This window comes from Elephas maximus, chromosome 20, assembly GCF_024166365.1.
Source record: "Elephas maximus indicus isolate mEleMax1 chromosome 20, mEleMax1 primary haplotype, whole genome shotgun sequence".
NCBI classification, from domain to species: Eukaryota; Metazoa; Chordata; class Mammalia; order Proboscidea; family Elephantidae; genus Elephas; species Elephas maximus.
In genome coordinates, this window is record NC_064838.1 from 51,917,061 (window position 1) to 51,934,099 (window position 17,039).

At 46.1% G+C, this 17,039-nt stretch overlaps 1 protein-coding gene across 2 annotated transcripts; it reads right to left on the reverse strand.

Annotated features, from left to right (window-relative positions):
* Positions 1–2,045: 2,045 nt before the first annotated feature.
* On the reverse strand, positions 2,046–16,322 carry ELP6 (elongator acetyltransferase complex subunit 6). 2 transcript variants are annotated; one of them, XM_049862742.1, is made up of 8 exons: positions 15,872–15,885; positions 15,323–15,387; positions 13,071–13,149; positions 10,697–10,767; positions 8,287–8,405; positions 6,862–7,063; positions 4,387–4,533; positions 2,046–3,233 (listed from the first exon to the last, which is right to left on the reverse strand). In XM_049862742.1, the coding sequence occupies exons 2-8, from the start codon at positions 15,323–15,325 to the stop codon at positions 3,105–3,107; spliced, it is 750 nt and encodes a 249-aa protein (XP_049718699.1). In that variant the 5' UTR covers positions 15,326–15,387; positions 15,872–15,885; the 3' UTR covers positions 2,046–3,104. The 2 variants fall into 2 exon arrangements, with proteins under 2 accessions (XP_049718699.1, XP_049718698.1); XM_049862741.1 differs by lacking the exons at positions 15,323–15,387; positions 15,872–15,885 and adding an exon at positions 16,055–16,322.
* Between the last annotated feature and the right edge of the window lie 717 nt (positions 16,323–17,039).

Sequence of the window (17,039 nt, forward strand, 5' to 3'; positions counted from 1 at the left end):
GAAGTGCCGAATCAATTTCCAAAGTGGTTTACCATTTTACATTCCCACCAGCAGTGTATAAGTGTTCCAGTTGCTCTGCAACCTCTCCAACATTTCTTGTTTTGTGTTTTTTGGATTAATGCCAGCCTTGTTGGAATGAGATGGAATCTCATTATAGTTTTGATTTGCATTTCTTTTATGGCTAATGATCGTGAACATTTCCTCTTATATCTGCTACCTGAATGTCTTCTTTCATGAAGTGCCTGTTCGTATCTTTTGCCCATTTTTTAATTGGGTTATTTGTCTTTTTGTAGTTGGGCTTTTGTAGTATCATGTAGATTTTAGAGATCAGACGCTGATCGGAAATGTCATAGCTAAAAACTTTTTCCCAGTCTGTAGGTAATCTTTTTACTCTTTTGGTGGTCTCTGGATGAGCATAGATGTTTGATTTTTTGGAGCTCCCAGTTATCTAGTTTTTCTTCTGCATTGTTAGTAATGTTTTGTATACTATTTATGCTATGTATTAGGACTCCTAACATTCTCCTTATTTTTTCTTCCATGACCTTTATCATTTTAAATTTTATATTTAGGTCTTTGATTCATTTTGAGTTCGTTTTTGTGTGGTGGGGCCTCCCACTTTGTTCTTCTTTTTCAGTAATGCTTTATTTACCCAGGGCCTCTTCCCCTTCCATATGAAGTTGGTGATTTGTTTCTCCATCTCATTAAAAAATGTCGTTGGCATTTTGATCAGAATTGCATTAAATCTATAGATGGCTTTTAGTAGAATAGATGTTTTTACAATGTTAACTCTTCCTATCCACGAGCAAGCTATGTTCTTCCACTTACGTAGGTCTCTGTTGGTTTCTTGCATAAGTGTTTTATAATTTTCTTTGTATAAGTCTTGAAGATAAAATATTTTTTAAAAATCAAAATGCAGCAAAATATGAACAAAGACACTGATAAATTTTACTTCGTAGATTTCAACTGGTAAGTGGTCAAGGGTAAGGAAGAGATTCTGTTCACATGGGAAAATACAGACAGGAAATCGCATCCTAGCCATTTAAAAAAAATATTCATTTTCACACAATTGTGCACAACTATTAAACTCATTCAAAATAAACTAAAGCATAAGTTGGTGGAGGAAAACCTATAAATCAGTGATAGCTGGCTCCATCATCCTGAAGAACAGCCTGATAATGTGTGAGGGCCAGTCCACATTTTAACTGAGAAATTCCAGTTTGGAGAGCAGAGTCTAAAATTTCCTCACTCCTCACTTTTCATGGGCCTCTTTCCCACTTTATTCATAGTGCTTACCATGGTCTGATGTTCCACACATTTTACTTCTCAATTTTGTCAGTTGTCAGTCTCCCCCACTAGAACATCAGCTCCACAAGGGCCGATCCTTTTGTCACTGCCATACGCGCAGTGCCAGGAACAGCTTGCCATGTAGAAAAAAAAAACCAAACCCATTGCCATCGAGTGGATTCTGACTCATGGGACAGAGCAGAACTGCCCCATAGGATTTCCAAGGAGCTCCTGGTGGAGTCGAACTGCCAACCTCCTGGTTAGCAGCCAAACTCTTAACTACTATGCCACCAGGCTTTCCTGCCATGTAAAAGGGACTCAGTACTTGCTGCATTGATGCACAATTAATGAATGTTGTAAGGAAACAAGCACTTGTCCCTACCCTCAAACAGGTATATTATATTTCTAAGAGCATAATTTGTAACGGTGAAAACTGGAACCTACATGCCCAGAAAACTAAACAAATTAGAGTATATTGATACCAAAAAATACTATGTACTATTAAACATGAAAAAGTTCACTGAAAACATTTATAAATTAAGTAAAAAAACATAATCACAGCATTCATAGTTAAAAAATGTTTTGTGTTTTGCCCATTCAGAACTGAAGAACATATGAAGCTCTTATAAATACTGAAGTATTAATTTAAAAAGTCATTTGACTAATTATTAATCTCTCTTAAGTTGCTTACACTCATAATTTTCAAATATTCTATAAACTCAAAATATTCAGGTCTGCCAATTTTGAGAAAAATAGCAGCTATTATTTCCACGAGATGACCAACACAAAACTTAGCTTGAGGGCTGGACTGTGATAAATAGTTCCTTTTACAAAGACTAAAAATGTACAAAAGTTCAAGTTAAACGACATATGAAAACTCCTTAGTACACTGCAAAGTAAAGCAGTGTTAACTTCTTTTTATTTAGTTTTTAAGTCAAATTCATTGCGACATAATTTACATACAATAAAGTACACCTGTATTTTGACTGAGCGGCTGAGTGGGACGGTGGCTACCTACAGGATGCCAGGCAAGGGCTCACCTCCTGTGGTCTTCACAGGAGGAGGCGGCACTGGCTCCTTACCCGGGCCCATGCTGCCTGGCATCAAGAACATTTCTGACCCCTTACCAAGGCCGTGCACACCTGTGCCCTCCACGGGGCCTTATATGACCAAGATGGTACAAGGACTCATCAAGTACATGGGCAAGGCTAGGAGAAACATGAGGACCTAAAGCTGTGAATTAGCCTCCAGTTTCCACGACTGCCAGTCAGCGAGTGTGGACTTTTGAGCCAGGCCCCGTTCATTACCTACAACCTACTCCACAGCCTTGAACATACTTCCAAACCTCTCTAAGCCTGTTTCCTCACTGGATGCAATGGGGAAATACCCATGCAGGATGAAGGTGAAAATTAAGTGAGACAACCTGCATAAAGTCATGACGCAGGAGCTCACTTTATGCCCGTCATGATTATCCAGGCTGCTACCTGGACGGCATACTCATAACCACTCTGGCTCTGAAAGGCACTTTAACCAAAAACAGACATTTGGGGCATATTTATATTGGAAGTTTCACTGGGGCTCAGCACCTAGCCTCCCTCTCTGCACAAGCAGGGTGGCAGGTGCCTCATTGTGTTTTCTGAACAAGGTCCAGGGAAGCAAAGGTACACCATCATGGCACCATGCAACCATGGTGGGGGGTCCCAGTGGAGCTGCTAGTGACTACGTATGAAGACGTAAATATCCATTTCTGCTAGGCTGCTTTACCTTTCATTAAAAAAAAAAAAACAGTCCAAGGTAGCTCTCACTGTCCCTAAATTAGGTCACAGAACAGCAGGAGACATTCCTCTGGCAAAAAAGGACACGTTCTTGTCTTGTATCTTGTACTGGTACGTGAGGATCTGCTCCCGCTGGGCTGTGGTCCGCAGCGCTCTCCTCCACAGGATCGTCAGCTACAGAGAAAGGGAGAAGAATAATGAAATAGGAGCAGCCACCCCAAGTATATGCTCCCTTGGCAACCCTCCCCTGCGTCCTCCATGACCGTCAACTGAGGCTTCAATGACAGCCACGCTCAGATGTGCCATGAAGTAATGGAACTGGCTTCTGAAACAAAGCTTATTGCCAGCCAACTAAAAATAAAGGTTTCCCCCTCCACTACAGTAGTGATATTTGCTCATTACAGGAAATGTGAAAGAGGAAGAAAAGTAAAAGGAAGAAAAAAAAATCACCCAGAGAAAAACCCCTTAAAGCATTTTTATGTATTTCCCTTTGGTCTTTCATCTGTGCGGTTCTGCTGAGGAAGCCTAGACATTTATTTTGATGATGCTTCCACTGACTAAAATGCTTTGGGGACTGGCTTCAGAGACAGGTCACGAGGTGCCCAGCAGGACCATTTCCTCACACCGCACCCACAGGCACTACCAACGCGGCATTTCTGGGCTCGCTCATTTTCCTCCATCTAGCAGACCTGCTTCAGAACGAGTCGGGGCCACAGCTCCCGTCCGCACTTACTGGGTCGAGAACAGCCAACGTGAACTCAACCTGGCAGTTGCGAGGCAGGCTTTGGGATGATTCTGAAGAGAACCACCAAAGGGACAGAACCACAGCAGCCCCTCAGAGACGCCGAGTTCTCGCTTGCTCTTAGGGAAGGACTCTCGGCTTCTGCCTGAGCACTCTGAACACTCTGGGCAGAGGCAGCAGTGCGGTGGCAGCAACCCACTCCGAGTGTGGCCTCCCCAAGTCTCTATTTTAAAAAGAACAGTGTTTACCCGACCACACAGAGCTTGCTGCAGCACCGCAGAGGAAGTCGGCTGCTATCTGACAGCGCGGCCCCACTCTGGAAGCTGTCTCCTCCTCAGGAGGTCTCCACTTGGGCTGCAAACAGGGACACCACAGAAAACCTTCACTAGTCCAGGTGGTTGAGCACCATTTGGAGCAGGTCTCTGATGTCCACTCACACAATTTCCAAGGTTTCCTCTCCACCTGAAGGAACGCCCCAACCAGGTAGCCCTTTGGCCCTGACACTCCCCCACGTGCAGACTCATGGGCACTGAGTCAAGCGGCTGTTGCCCAGCAAGCCCCTGGTCCCAGCCCCTGCACACCTACCTGTCCATGCACATCCCGGCAGAAGCCAGTGGCCAGGCCCTCAGCCCGCAGGATCAGGTGACTCTGGTGACTGAGGCCATTCAACAGGACGTCATTCTCCTCATCCTCAGTGTCTACGCTGTCATGAACAAGGGCTACCATGTTTCCCTGCATCAGAAACACAAGATGGAAACCTGCTCCTGACTGAAGGGACACTGAGGGGCAGGGAGCACTGGGCTCTCAATCCCTCCACTCCCCTGCATGTCCTTTCACAGGTCACCCTCCTGCTGCTCCTGCTGCTGCAACCATCCCCTTTGTGGGAAGGATCCCACCTGGGCTCCAGGACCCTAATTCTAGTCACCTACTGCACAGCTTCCCCCACACATTCAACCTGTGCTTCCAGCTCAATTCACCTAAACCTGCAGGCTTCACCCTGGGGTTTTCAACATTAGCTCTCTCTCTCTCCTGAATTCCTTAATGTTATTAAAAGTGCTGCCATTCCTAAGCACCTACTGTGTGCCAGACCCTGCAGTGGGGATTAGAGGCGAGAGACCAGGCCCTAGAGGCAGACAGGTACTTATAACACAGTATGACAATGTCAGGAGGAAAGGAAGCATGGATGCTGGAAGAGCACAAAGAAGAAGTACCTTGTCCAGCCCAGAGAAGGGCCTCAGAGGTGGGAACACCTAAGCTGAGTTTTGAAGGGCAAGTAGGAGTTAGCCGAGCAGAAACGGAGGGACAGCTCAAAACTGCTAAAAGGGGACGACTTTAATGACAAGACCTTTCAAAGGACTACTGTTCAGGTGTTAAAAAGAATGAAGCAGATCCACATGTACTGTTTTCAGGCGGCGGACGCCACAGCATGCTGTATATCATTAAATGCAAAACAGAAGTAGCAAACAGTGTAGAAGGTAGGTTACCAGTAACGAGAGGGAAAAGGCAGGGAGATGAATATATCAAATACAAACAAATATGTTCGCAACTGCAGACAATCTGGAAGGACAAACCCTGGAGGAGGGAGACAATTACTTTTGGCTAAGTATCCTTTTTTTTTATTGTTATTATTTATTTTGGGTTTTTTGAGAATATATACAGCAAAACACATGCCAATTCAACCATTTCTACATGGACAATTCAGTGACGCTGATTATATTCTTTGAGTTGTGAGCCGTTCTCACCCTCCTTTTCTGCGTTGTTCCTCCCCTATTAAAATAAATTCACTGCCCCCTAAGGTATGTGTCTGGTCTTTCCAGTTGCTATTGTCACTTTGATTCCATATGGATAGTTTCTAAAAGAGCACAATGCTCAAGACAGACATTTTTTACTAGTTAGGCTAAACTATTGTTTGGTTTTAAGAAGACTCCAGGGGACATTTTTAAGTTTTGAAGATTATTTCAGAGCAACAGTTTCAGGGGTTCATCTAGCCCCCATAGCACCAGAAAGTCTAGCGTACACAACAATTTAAAATTCTGTTCTACATCTTCCCCCTTTTGATGAGGATTCTTTTATAGAATTAAAGTACCCTTTATACTGTTTCTTTCTTTCTTGATGTTCTTCTAAAAACTATGCCTAAGTTTTACTTTTTTAACTAAAAGCAAAGAAATGGTTTTATGAAAACAGGGTGGTAGCAGGCCATAGAGCAAGCTGAGCCATAGGAGGTGACTTTGACTACTTCACTCTCATCCCATGCCCCATCATCAACTGTGCCCTCCAACCCCCTTGTGTTTCCTCCTCCTTCCATTCTTCCCACATTACCCTGGGCCTGCCCTGAGAGCCTCAGAAGGCCCCCTAAACACAGCTCCCAGGCAGGGCTTTGCACCAATGTCCATTCCTAGATACACCCATTCCTGGCTGGCTCACTGACCATGCCTCTCCCACTGCTCTGTGCTGCTGGCCTGACCACACCATGCCATGCCTGCAGCTTCCTACCAGCTGCACCACCACACACCAAAGAGTGGTCACCAGGGACCAGGCACTGTGCCGGCATTACAAGCTTCACCTCATGTAATTCTTGTAGTCAGGCTCCTATGAAGCAGGCACCACCCCCATTCCTAGTTTACTTGTTGGTCTGCTACTACTGTTTATATCTCTATCATGGCAAAATCTATATTTTTGCCTCAATTTGGTAATAAAGGTTATATCTTATCCTTGTATCGCACCTCACAATCTTTAAAGACATCTACACCCCTTGTGTCAGCAGATCCTCACAAGACACTAAGTCAATAAAGCTTTCCCCACATCACAAGGCAAGTGTGGCAGAGCTGGGGCGGCAGCAGCTCCACATATGACCAGTCCCACTGACAACAGTGCTGGTCATCCCTTTCATTGTGAGGGCTTTAATTCTGAGGGGAGAACAAAAAATTCCTGTGCCTGTCAGTGTAAAGCAAAAACCCTGGACAGATTAACAAAAAAGATCACAGCAAACAAGTGAGATCTGGACCAGTCTGGGCTCTGAGCAGCTACAGGCGGGAGCATGGGGAGCGGGGCCAATGGTACCTTTAGTTCCCAGCACACGGTGGCTCTGCAGTAGTGGACAAAGTCCAGCACGGCCACCACTCCCACGCCCAGGCTCAGCAGTACACTGAGGTCGTCCACCAGCAGCACTGGGTATCTCCACGCAGTCTCTCCACTGTCCACTGGCTTCAGGGCCTCCCGCACAAACTCATACAATGGCTGCAGAGTCTCGGCATTGGCCTCCCTGGAGACACAGGGCAAAAGTCACCAGAGAGTTCACTCTCTCTGCAAACGTTTATCTGGGACCAAGTAGCACCACAGGAAATGGCAGGGGAGGGGACCGGGGAACAGAGAGCTACATCGCAGCCATTAGCACCAAGGGGTTCACAATCTGATTGGCAAGAAAAGCATGGATGCATTCATGAATATGCTTTACTCCAAATCAAGTATTTACTGAGGACTACTAGGTATAAATCACTGTGCTAGAAACAGGGCACACAAAACTTAACAGCCCCTGGGATCCTTAACGGGAACCATACAACCTCTCAACCCAAGAGCTAAGGGCACTTAGAAGATTAATTTGGATTGGGCAGGCAGGAGAATCCTCCCCAGGTCATTCTTGGGTATAAAAAGTCAAATGGCAATGCACATGCAGTGGTCTATAGGCTGCTTATACACTTAACACATTCAATCTGCTTCTCACACAGGCTGGCCCAGCTACCTCCATCTTCTCCAGTGACTGCCCCCAGAAATCCTTTCCCAGCAATGGGTGGAGGCTCAAAAAGCACAAGGCGCAGGACAGCTGTCCTACTGCCATATGGTAGCTATCTCAATGACTCAACTCTGCCGTTGTAGCACAAAAGCAGCCAGAGACAATAAGTGTTCCAATAAAATGTTATTTAAAAAATAGGTGCCTGGCCCATGAGCCATAGTTAGCTAACCTGTTTCAAATCAAGAATGGAGCAAACGTGCTAGGGCTCTGCAGCCAGGGTTGGAAGAAAACAGCAAAGCATACTGTTCTGCCCTTCTCCCAGCAAATAACACTTTCTATAGCTTTTCAAAGGAGCTCTGATGGCACAATGGTTAAGCCCTTGGCTGCTAACCAAAGGTTGGCAATTCAAACCCACTCAGCCACTTTGAGAGAGAGAAAAGACCTGGTGATCTGCTCACATATGGATTATAGCCCAGGAAATTCTATGTGGCAGTTCTACTCTGTCACATGGGGTCGCTATGAGTCGGGATCAACTCACCAGCACATAACAACAACATAGCTCTGTGGATAGCGGTATACCCTCTGCCCCGTGGTAAGAGTCAAGGGCTTCCTGACTAATAGTGCTGCAATGTCGCAAGTATCTGACTTCAGAATTTAGCTCTGCCCTCCCATGCCATGAGGGGAGGATTCACATAGCAAACCTTGTCTAGTCCCACCAGGTGTGCACCTCTGGGCTGGGCTATAGGCTGACTGACCTGAGAAACTGCAGGGGGTGTGGCTCTTCCTGGGCCCGGAAGAAGACATCCACTGAGGACTTGAGACCCTCGAGGAACACAAGCTGCCCGCGCTCCCGAGCAGTGGTCAGACTGACACCCTGAACACAGCAAAGAGGAGAATGAGTTACTGAGCCCTGTAGGGGAGCTCATCAGAGGTTAGACTCCAGCTCACAAGAAGGCACAGGACACATCCAAACCCTGCAAATGAGCACCATCCACACTAAGCACAGGGCCCACGGCTTCCTTCCCCTGCGAGCTCCCAACCCACAGCCCCACGCCGTTTTCAGATATGCATTTACATTTAATTGTTATGCTGAAAAAAAAAAAAAAAAAAAACAGCTTCCATTCTTTTGTTTATATATTTGTTTTTATGATTACCCAATAATGGTTTTTAATTTATAATAGTGATATAAAGTTTCCTTTTTAAATGCATGTATTTACAAAATTAAGCGTATTTAAAAACAAAAATTAATAACAAAAAGATAGTAGGAGAATGACCAAAGTCTGGAAAATGCTGGTGCAGGAAAAAAGGCCGGGCTTGTGGCTTGGCATTTCACAAACCCTCTGCACTTGATTTCCCATCAGTGACACAGGGCCTCAGGGTTGTTCTGAGGTTTTAAATAACATAACTCATTGAACACACTCGCCGGACTGCCTGGCATACAGTAAGGAAGCATCATGGCCTAAGTTCTCCTTCTCTTTCCCTTGCACTGAAGACGTGCTCCCAGAGTGAGGGTAATATGAGCTCAGGGGTCGGCAGACCTTCTCCACAGAGGGCCAGGTAGTGACTATTTTAGGGTTTGCAGGCTATGCAGTCTCTGCTGCAACTATTCAACTCTGCCGTCGTGGCGAGCAAGCAGCCGTCGGCAATTTGAAACAAGTGAGTATAGTTGTGCTCCCCTAAAACTTTATTTACAAATAACAGGGGAGGCAGACTGGAGTTCGCCAACCCCTGCTCCACCAGGACTTCTCAAATACGGTTCTTCATGAACCTCCCAAGTAAGAATTCCCTGAGACACATGATTAAAAGGCAGATGCCTCCATCCCACTCCAGATCTAGAGAACCAGAACTTTCGGGATCAGGGTCCAGAATCTGCATTTCAAAAAACAATCAGGGATTGTGACGCATTCTAAATTTGCACCCCACTGCTCTATCTGTGCAGAAACACGCAACATGGAACTCTTTAAACTCCCTATATCCCTGAACCAGGTCTCAATTGCTCATTCACACACCAAACCCTCAACGTCCCCTACCATCCAGTACCATTCACTCTGCCCTTGGCAGAGAGAAAGACTCCTGATCCTCGCCTTTGCTCTTGGTCGTTACCATTCCACATCTACAAGCGCTACAATATTCCAAGAGTACAGAAGCTCACACTCCAGGACTTCACATGCCAAGTCCTGCACGTGTCATTCCTGCCGTGTTGATGATGATTCACAGGTAATTTAAAAATAGTCGCCCACAAAAAGCACACAGCTTTCTCTCCCACAAACACACAGATGCCAGGGTCATGCAGACATGCTTCAGAGGCCTGGAATGTAACATCTCCTCTTGGCATGACTACTCTCCCTCAGCTCATGCCCTGACCTCTAACACAGGAACTTCTCTGCACGGGATGGGAAAGAAAGAGTCTATCCTTCTCTCATCCCTCATCTGTTTCTTGCCATCACAGGAGAGGCAGTAATTTGGTCCAGCAATAAGATTAAAATTTTAAAGTTACTGCTGATGAGTTGTCTGGCTCTCTCCCTCTCTGAAGCTGGCCTGTCCATTAACAAACAAACAAAAAAAGGCCATCTCCCTTCAGCTCCCATTCTCAGACAGTAAGTTCACCTGGTCACAGGTCATGGGTAATGGCCCAGTCTAGGTGAGGAGCCTCACCAGTGTCTTGGCCATTTTATTCTTACCTGCCTGCATCTGAGGAAGTGAGGAGCAGGACGAGATTGCACTGCTACTAAGTGACAAAAGCACCTCTCCCCACATTTAGGTCTCGAGCTTTAAACTTGGAGAGAGTTGATGAGAGGCATCCGATTTGGTGGCAGATGAAGCCATGATCTCCAACCCAGAAGGACCAAGACTAAAGCCCACTCTCACTTCAATTCCCTTGGCTCCTAGGTTTACTCCTTAACTGGTCTAGAACCAGTAGAGAAAGGTTTGATAAACTATCACCCACAAACAACACATCTGGTTCTAAAAACTCTAAATTAATAAAACATGCAGAGAAGCTGCTTTAGGCCTTCAGATAAAGGCCCAAGGAATCCAGGATTTCCTTAGTCCCTGCTTTGACCAGTTCTCTACAACCAGAACAGGAAAGCCCAGCCTTAGACTGTGCTCACACATTCAGGGCACACTCACTCAGGGACCCCACCTCAAAAGGTCCAACATACGTACCAGCTTCTGTCCCACGATATTGTAGTGACTGAAGGACTGGATGAGGGCCACAAAGCAGACTTTACAATTAGCTAGAAAACAAAATAAATTTACTTTTAATAAAGTCCCTGCTTACAATGAATCTCTACACTTTGTACCTCTGGAAACTAAAGCACTCAGGCAGATCTAGAAACCCAGAGGCCTTGCGATCTGGCATACCCAATTTGATTCTAAGATGTACTTTCTTTTATGCTGAAGTTATACCTTATTGCACTGATTCTGAGATGTGCTTCTTCTGTTAGATGTACTACTGTCGTTAGTTGCCATCAAGTCAGCCTCTGACTCATGGCAATCCCATGCATAGTGTAACGACACACTGCCCAGTCCTGCACCATCCCCATGATCATTCGCAGGTCAGACCATTGTGATCCATAGGGTTTTCAATGGCTGATTTTCGGAAGTAGATCGCCAGGCCTTAGGTGTACTACTGGATACCTTCGTATATCTAGTAGTACATCTGAGGTATCTACTGGTACATCTAAGGCCTGGCAATCTACTTCTGAAAATCAGCCATTGGAAACCCTATGGGTCACAACAGTCCCATCTGCTATTAGATACCTTACCCCACACATTGGTCAGTTTGTCGTACTGTGGTGGCTGATGTGTTGCTGTGATCCTGGAAGCTATGCCACTGGTATTTCAAATGCCAGCAGGGTCACCCATGGTGGGCAGAGCTTCCAGACTAAGACAGACTAGGAAGAAAGACCTGGCGGCCTACTTCTCAAAAAGCTGGCCAATGAAAACCTTAAATGTTTTGTTCTGTTATAAATAAATGGTGTCTTTGTTTTAATTATCTTCTCCAATTGTTTGTTGTTGCTATACAAGAACGCAATTGATTTTTTAACTGATTTTATGGCCAAGAGGATATAAGTGAAACACAAAGAAGCTCCAGCTGCCTTACTGAACTTAATTCTAATAATGTATCTGTAGATCCTCTTCATCTTCCTATGTTGACAATTTCATCATCTGAACATCATTTTCAAAGCTGTCTGTAAATTATTATGACTAAGAGTGCCAAAAGTCCACCTTGTATCCTGGCCTGGCACACTACGTGCTCAAGGAGAAGCAACTGATAAGTAAGCTTATTTTTCCTTCATAATAAAAACTATCTTTATTGATAACATATACACAGTGATACAAGTGAATTCCGAAACATTATCTGTTGTAATCCTTTTGAAAAATTTAGTTTTTGCTGTTATTGAGAAGATACGTAACAAAACATACACCAATTCAACAGTTTCTACGTGTACAATTCAGTGATTACATTCTTCAAGTTGTGCGACCATTCTAACTTTGCTTTCCAGAGTTGTTCCTCTCTCATTAGCATAAACTTATTGCCTCCTGAGTTTCCCATCTACTCTTTTGAGTTGCTGTTGTCAATTTGATCCCAAACAGATAATTCTTAAAAGAGCACAATGCTCAAGGCAGACATTCTTTACTAATTAAGCTAAACTATTATTTGGTTGGAAACCCTGGTGGCGTAGTGGTTAAGTGCTACGGCTGCTAACCAAAAGGCTGGCAGTTCGAATCCGCCAAGTGCTCCTTGGAAACTCTATGGGGCAGTTCTACTCTCTTATAGGGTCGCTATGTGTTGGAATCGACTCAACAGCAGTGGGTTAGTTTTTGTTATTTGGTTAAAGAAGACTTGATGGGATTTTTTTAGTTTTAGGTTTAAAGATTGTTGTTGTTACATGCCTTCGAGTCAATTCGGACTGATAGCAACCCTATGTAACAGAGTAGAACTGCCCCATAGAGTTTACGAGGCTGTAATCTTTGCAAGGGCAGATTGCCAGGTCTTTCTCCTCCAGAGCCACTGGGTGGGTTCGAACTGCCAACCTTTGGGTTAGCAGCTGAGTACTTAAACACCCGTTAAACACCTGGGTCCATTTAAAGATTATCTGAGCTTATTTTTTCATCTGGTTGTTTTCTTCTTCTAATCTATTTCCATACGTATATTGTGGTGGTCATACTAAGACACATCCATTGCCAAGTGCCAAGTGATCAACAAAGAGAATTCCCACAGATCTCAAGATACGTAAGGCCTGATGAGCAACCAAATCAGGAGGACCTTTCAGCAGGACCTCAGTGAGGCAGTACCTGCACACTGCATAGAGAACATGGAGGTAGGATGTGGACACAGTGAACACACACCACTCTGGCATGGTAGGGGGAGAGACCAAGACGGTCCAGCAACCTGTTGCCTAATAAAATAGCCCTTGAGCAAGCCAAACACCAAAGCCCTGGCTAGTAAATGCTCTTTTTTTGCTTCCTTAAACTTTTTTTATGCCCTCCCCCCTTTCAGTTTCTCTTTCTAAAGCATCAGTGAGTCCCATACCTTTGAGGTAGAAGGAAAGAAAGTGGTGCACGAGGAAACTGCCATCTGTCTTGGCATCACAGAGTAGAGTCAGCTTCCCCTAAAAGTTAAGAGAAACACAAAAAGGTGAATTACGCTCTTAGGAAAGAGGGAAGCTGAGCGTGGAAATCTAGTCAACTGTGTCTACCCGTAAGTTTTTACACCTGGAGATTATATTTTTTAATCATATCCATGGTAAGTTTAAGGAGCTCTAGTGGCACAGTGGTTAAGTGCTCAGCTACTAACCAAAAGGCTGGCAGTTTGAACCCACTAGACACTCCGTGGAAGAAAGACGTGGCAGCCTGCTTCCATAAAGATTACAGCCTAGGAAACCCCATGGGATGGCCATGAGTTGTAATTAACTCAGTGGCAATGGGTATGCTAAGTTTACCAAAAAAAGAGTAAGTCAAAATTACGGAAAAACCAATGACTAAAGTGATCAGTATTAAACCACTCATAATGGACAACCATATCTCAGCCTCCACTTTTCCACAGCAAAACAGAGAATAAAATCCCTTCTCCTGGGTTTTTTACTGATTAGTTAGCAGATAAGAACTACTTCAGGTGAAGGGAAGGACAATACTCAATACACGGAAGGGCAGCTCAACTGGACTGGACCAAAAGCAAAGAAGTTCCCGGGATAAACCTAATGCTACAAAGGCCAGCGGAGCAAGGGCGGGGGTTTGGGGACTATGGTTTAAAGGGACTTCTAAGTCAATTGGCAAAATAATTCTATTATGAAAACATTCTGCATTCCACTGTGAAATGTGGCGTCTGGGGTCTTAAATGCTAACAAGCGGCCATCTAAGATGCATCAATTGGTCTCAACCCACCTGGATCAAAGGAGAATGATGAACACCAAGGTCACACAATAACTATGAGCCCAACAGACAGAAAGGGCCACATGAACCAGAGACTTACATCATCCTGAGACCAAAAGAACTAGTTGGTGCCCGGCCACAACCGATGACTGCCCTGACAGGGAGCACAACAGAGAACCCCTCAGGGAGCAGGAGAACAGTGGGAGGCAGACCCCAAATTCTCATAAAAAGACCAGACTTAATGGTCTGACTGAGACTAGAGGAATCCCGGCGGTCATGGTCCCCAAACCTTCTGTTGGCCCAGGACAGGAACCATTCCTGAAGACAACTCATCAGACATGGAAGGGACTGGACAATGGGTTGGAGAGAGATGCTGATGAAGAGTGAGCTACTTGTATCAGGTGGACACTTGAGACTGTGTTGGCATCTCCTGTCTGGAGGGGGGGATGGGAGGGTAGAGAGGGTTGGAAGCTGGCAAAATTGTCACAAAAGGAGAGACTGGAAGGGCTGACTCATTAGGGGGAGAGTAAGTGGGAGTATGGAGTAAGATGTATATAAACTTGTATGTGACAGACTGACTTGATTTGTAAACGTTCACTTGAAGCTCAATAAAAATTAAAAAAAAAAATCCCTTCTCTTCTTCACTTGTCACCTTAGTAACTAACTCAGGGACCAGTCTTGGAAAGAATTAGAACCTGAAAAAAGGATGCTTTTAACATCAAGTTTCAATGAAAACTACAAGCTGCCAGGATTGGCAGGGACCTTCGAAAAGGTCATCTGATTCAACTTCCACCCTATTTCTACTTTTGACTCCAATTCTATCCTTTGGGATGGGGGAGAGGGTAGGAAGCAATGGCTGTTGACAGAGACCTCTAGCAACAAAGTTCTCGTCCCACTGGTGCTGGACACTGCTTCAGGCACAGAGTACTGGTCTTTTAGAACCCTGGGAAAAACTCTCTCTGCCGTGCCTGGCTGTCCGCTCCAGCCACCTCTAGTCCCCTGTCAGTGAACTGCATGGAAGGCCAGGATCAAGAGGTATCACTTGCCACATCTGTGCTGTGTGACCTCAGACAGGTGCTTTCATTTCTCTGGGCTTCAGCTTTTTCACTTATAAAACATGAAAGACCACATTATTAGATCTTGAGGGTTCTCCCCAGCGCTGTCATTTAATGGTGTAAGCCTCCTGCCCATTTCAATCCTCCTTTCCCTCACTCTAGCCCTGGGCTGAGTACTTCGAAGGTGTCTGGAGTAACTGGCAAGATAATCAGAGTTGTCTCGAGTCTTGGATTACAAGAGAACTGCTGGGCAACTAAAATCCACAAGGATCTACTTGAAGGTACAATTTGCCATGCACTTTAGAGTCATGAAAAGGCTTTACACACATGGTATTGTGGGCAGCCTGGAGGAGCTTACCATTTCATTACGAAGACAAGGTTATGAAATAATCCACGTATGTTCTCGGAGAGATAATCCCTGGCCTAAATGTTAAAATTTTCTATTAGATTCTCTGCCATGTACAAACAGGAACAGGGAACTATATGAAAATGAAATGAGATGCTCCAGAACGCGCGAAGGAGTGCAGGGAAAACAGTGACAACGCTGTAGTGCCAACGGTGGACTGCTGCAACCCAATACGAGCAGCTTTAAGCAGCACCATTAAACAGACAAGAGGAGCAGCGTTCCTTGCCACCTGCCGAGCACTCCCGGCCGAGAGGAAGACTCAGGGCGGTTAAGAAGCTGGTCCCAGGTGGAGGGCAGAGGATGTCCTAGCGAGCCGGTTCCCCCAATCTCCTCTGGACGCCGTCACCTCCCCCAGTGAACTCCTCTCCCTGTTCTGTGAGCGCGCACAGAGGTTCTCGGTACATGTTCGTGGAACATAAGCCAATTCAGCTGTCGGACATTCAGACATAACTTCCTCGTGGCTTTTAAATGCGCTTTGAGAATACAGGTCAGGAAGCCCACCTTCCGCAGTCTCCTGCTCAAGCCCCGGGACGGCTCTCTCCGGACTACAACTCCCAGGCACCCCCGTGCCCACAGGCGTCGCGCCTTTCTACGGTGCCGTATGCGCCGCGGCGCCGCGTCCGGGGACGCAGCCTTACGGCTTACCCCTGGGCCCGTTCCCTTCTCGACCGTGCCACATATTACCTGCTCCGCCCTGTCAGGGGTGGTGTTCAAAAGGTTATTGAGCTCCGGGAACATTCCGAGCTCCAGGGGCAGGCGCCTAGACAAGCAGCTGGGGTGGGAGGAGACGACAGAGACTGGAAAGCGGTACACACGTGCACACCAAATTCTTGCGGAAGGAATGCGCACGCGCAACTCCACTTCTGGGCGCCGGAGTCAGCCGATTAGTCAGGGGCCTTGCCCTGGGCCGCAGCCGGCGCACGCGCGATGACGTGCACGGCGTCACGGTGATTCGGCCGGCCGCGGCGGAGCGGTGCGGACAGCAGCGACAGCCCTGCGGACAGCAGCGACAGCCCTGCGGACAGCAGCGACAGCCCTGGCTCCTCTCTGTGCTGGCCCGCGTAGGTAGCACCGACTCCTGGCATTGCTCCCCCACGGCTTTACGCCACCTGGTATCTCGACCTTCGTTTGGCCTCGCTCACTCTTCTGGTCCCGGGCTTCCTGGCAGTGCAGTCCCTCCCTCCACACTTGCCTGTCGATCGCCTGCTGTGTTTTCGGCACTGTGTTAGGCGTTTGGGTCACACTGGGGAGGGCGATGGGGCGAAGATCCTGCCCTCGCGGAAAGCAAGAAACAAATGGCATAAACACGGAATTACATATTTAGAAGAGATAAGTTTTATGAAGAAAAGCAAAGCAGAATAAGGGAGTCACCATGGGGGAGGGGAGGTTTCCAATTAAAGAGGTTGTCAGTTTTTTACGGGTTAGGGCTCACTAAGAGGATGTAATTAGAACACGCCCAGCACTCCCTTCCTCAGGGCCTTTGCACTGGCTGATCCCGCTTCCTGAAATGCTCTTCTCCCAGACAACCGGCCAATGAAATCCCCACGTCCGTCAGATGGGGAGCCCTGAACAAATATGTGGCAGGCTGCTTCCATAAAGAAAGCCTATGGGGCAGTTCTCCTCTGTCCTATATGGTCACTATAAGTCAGAATGGACTGGACAGCAATGG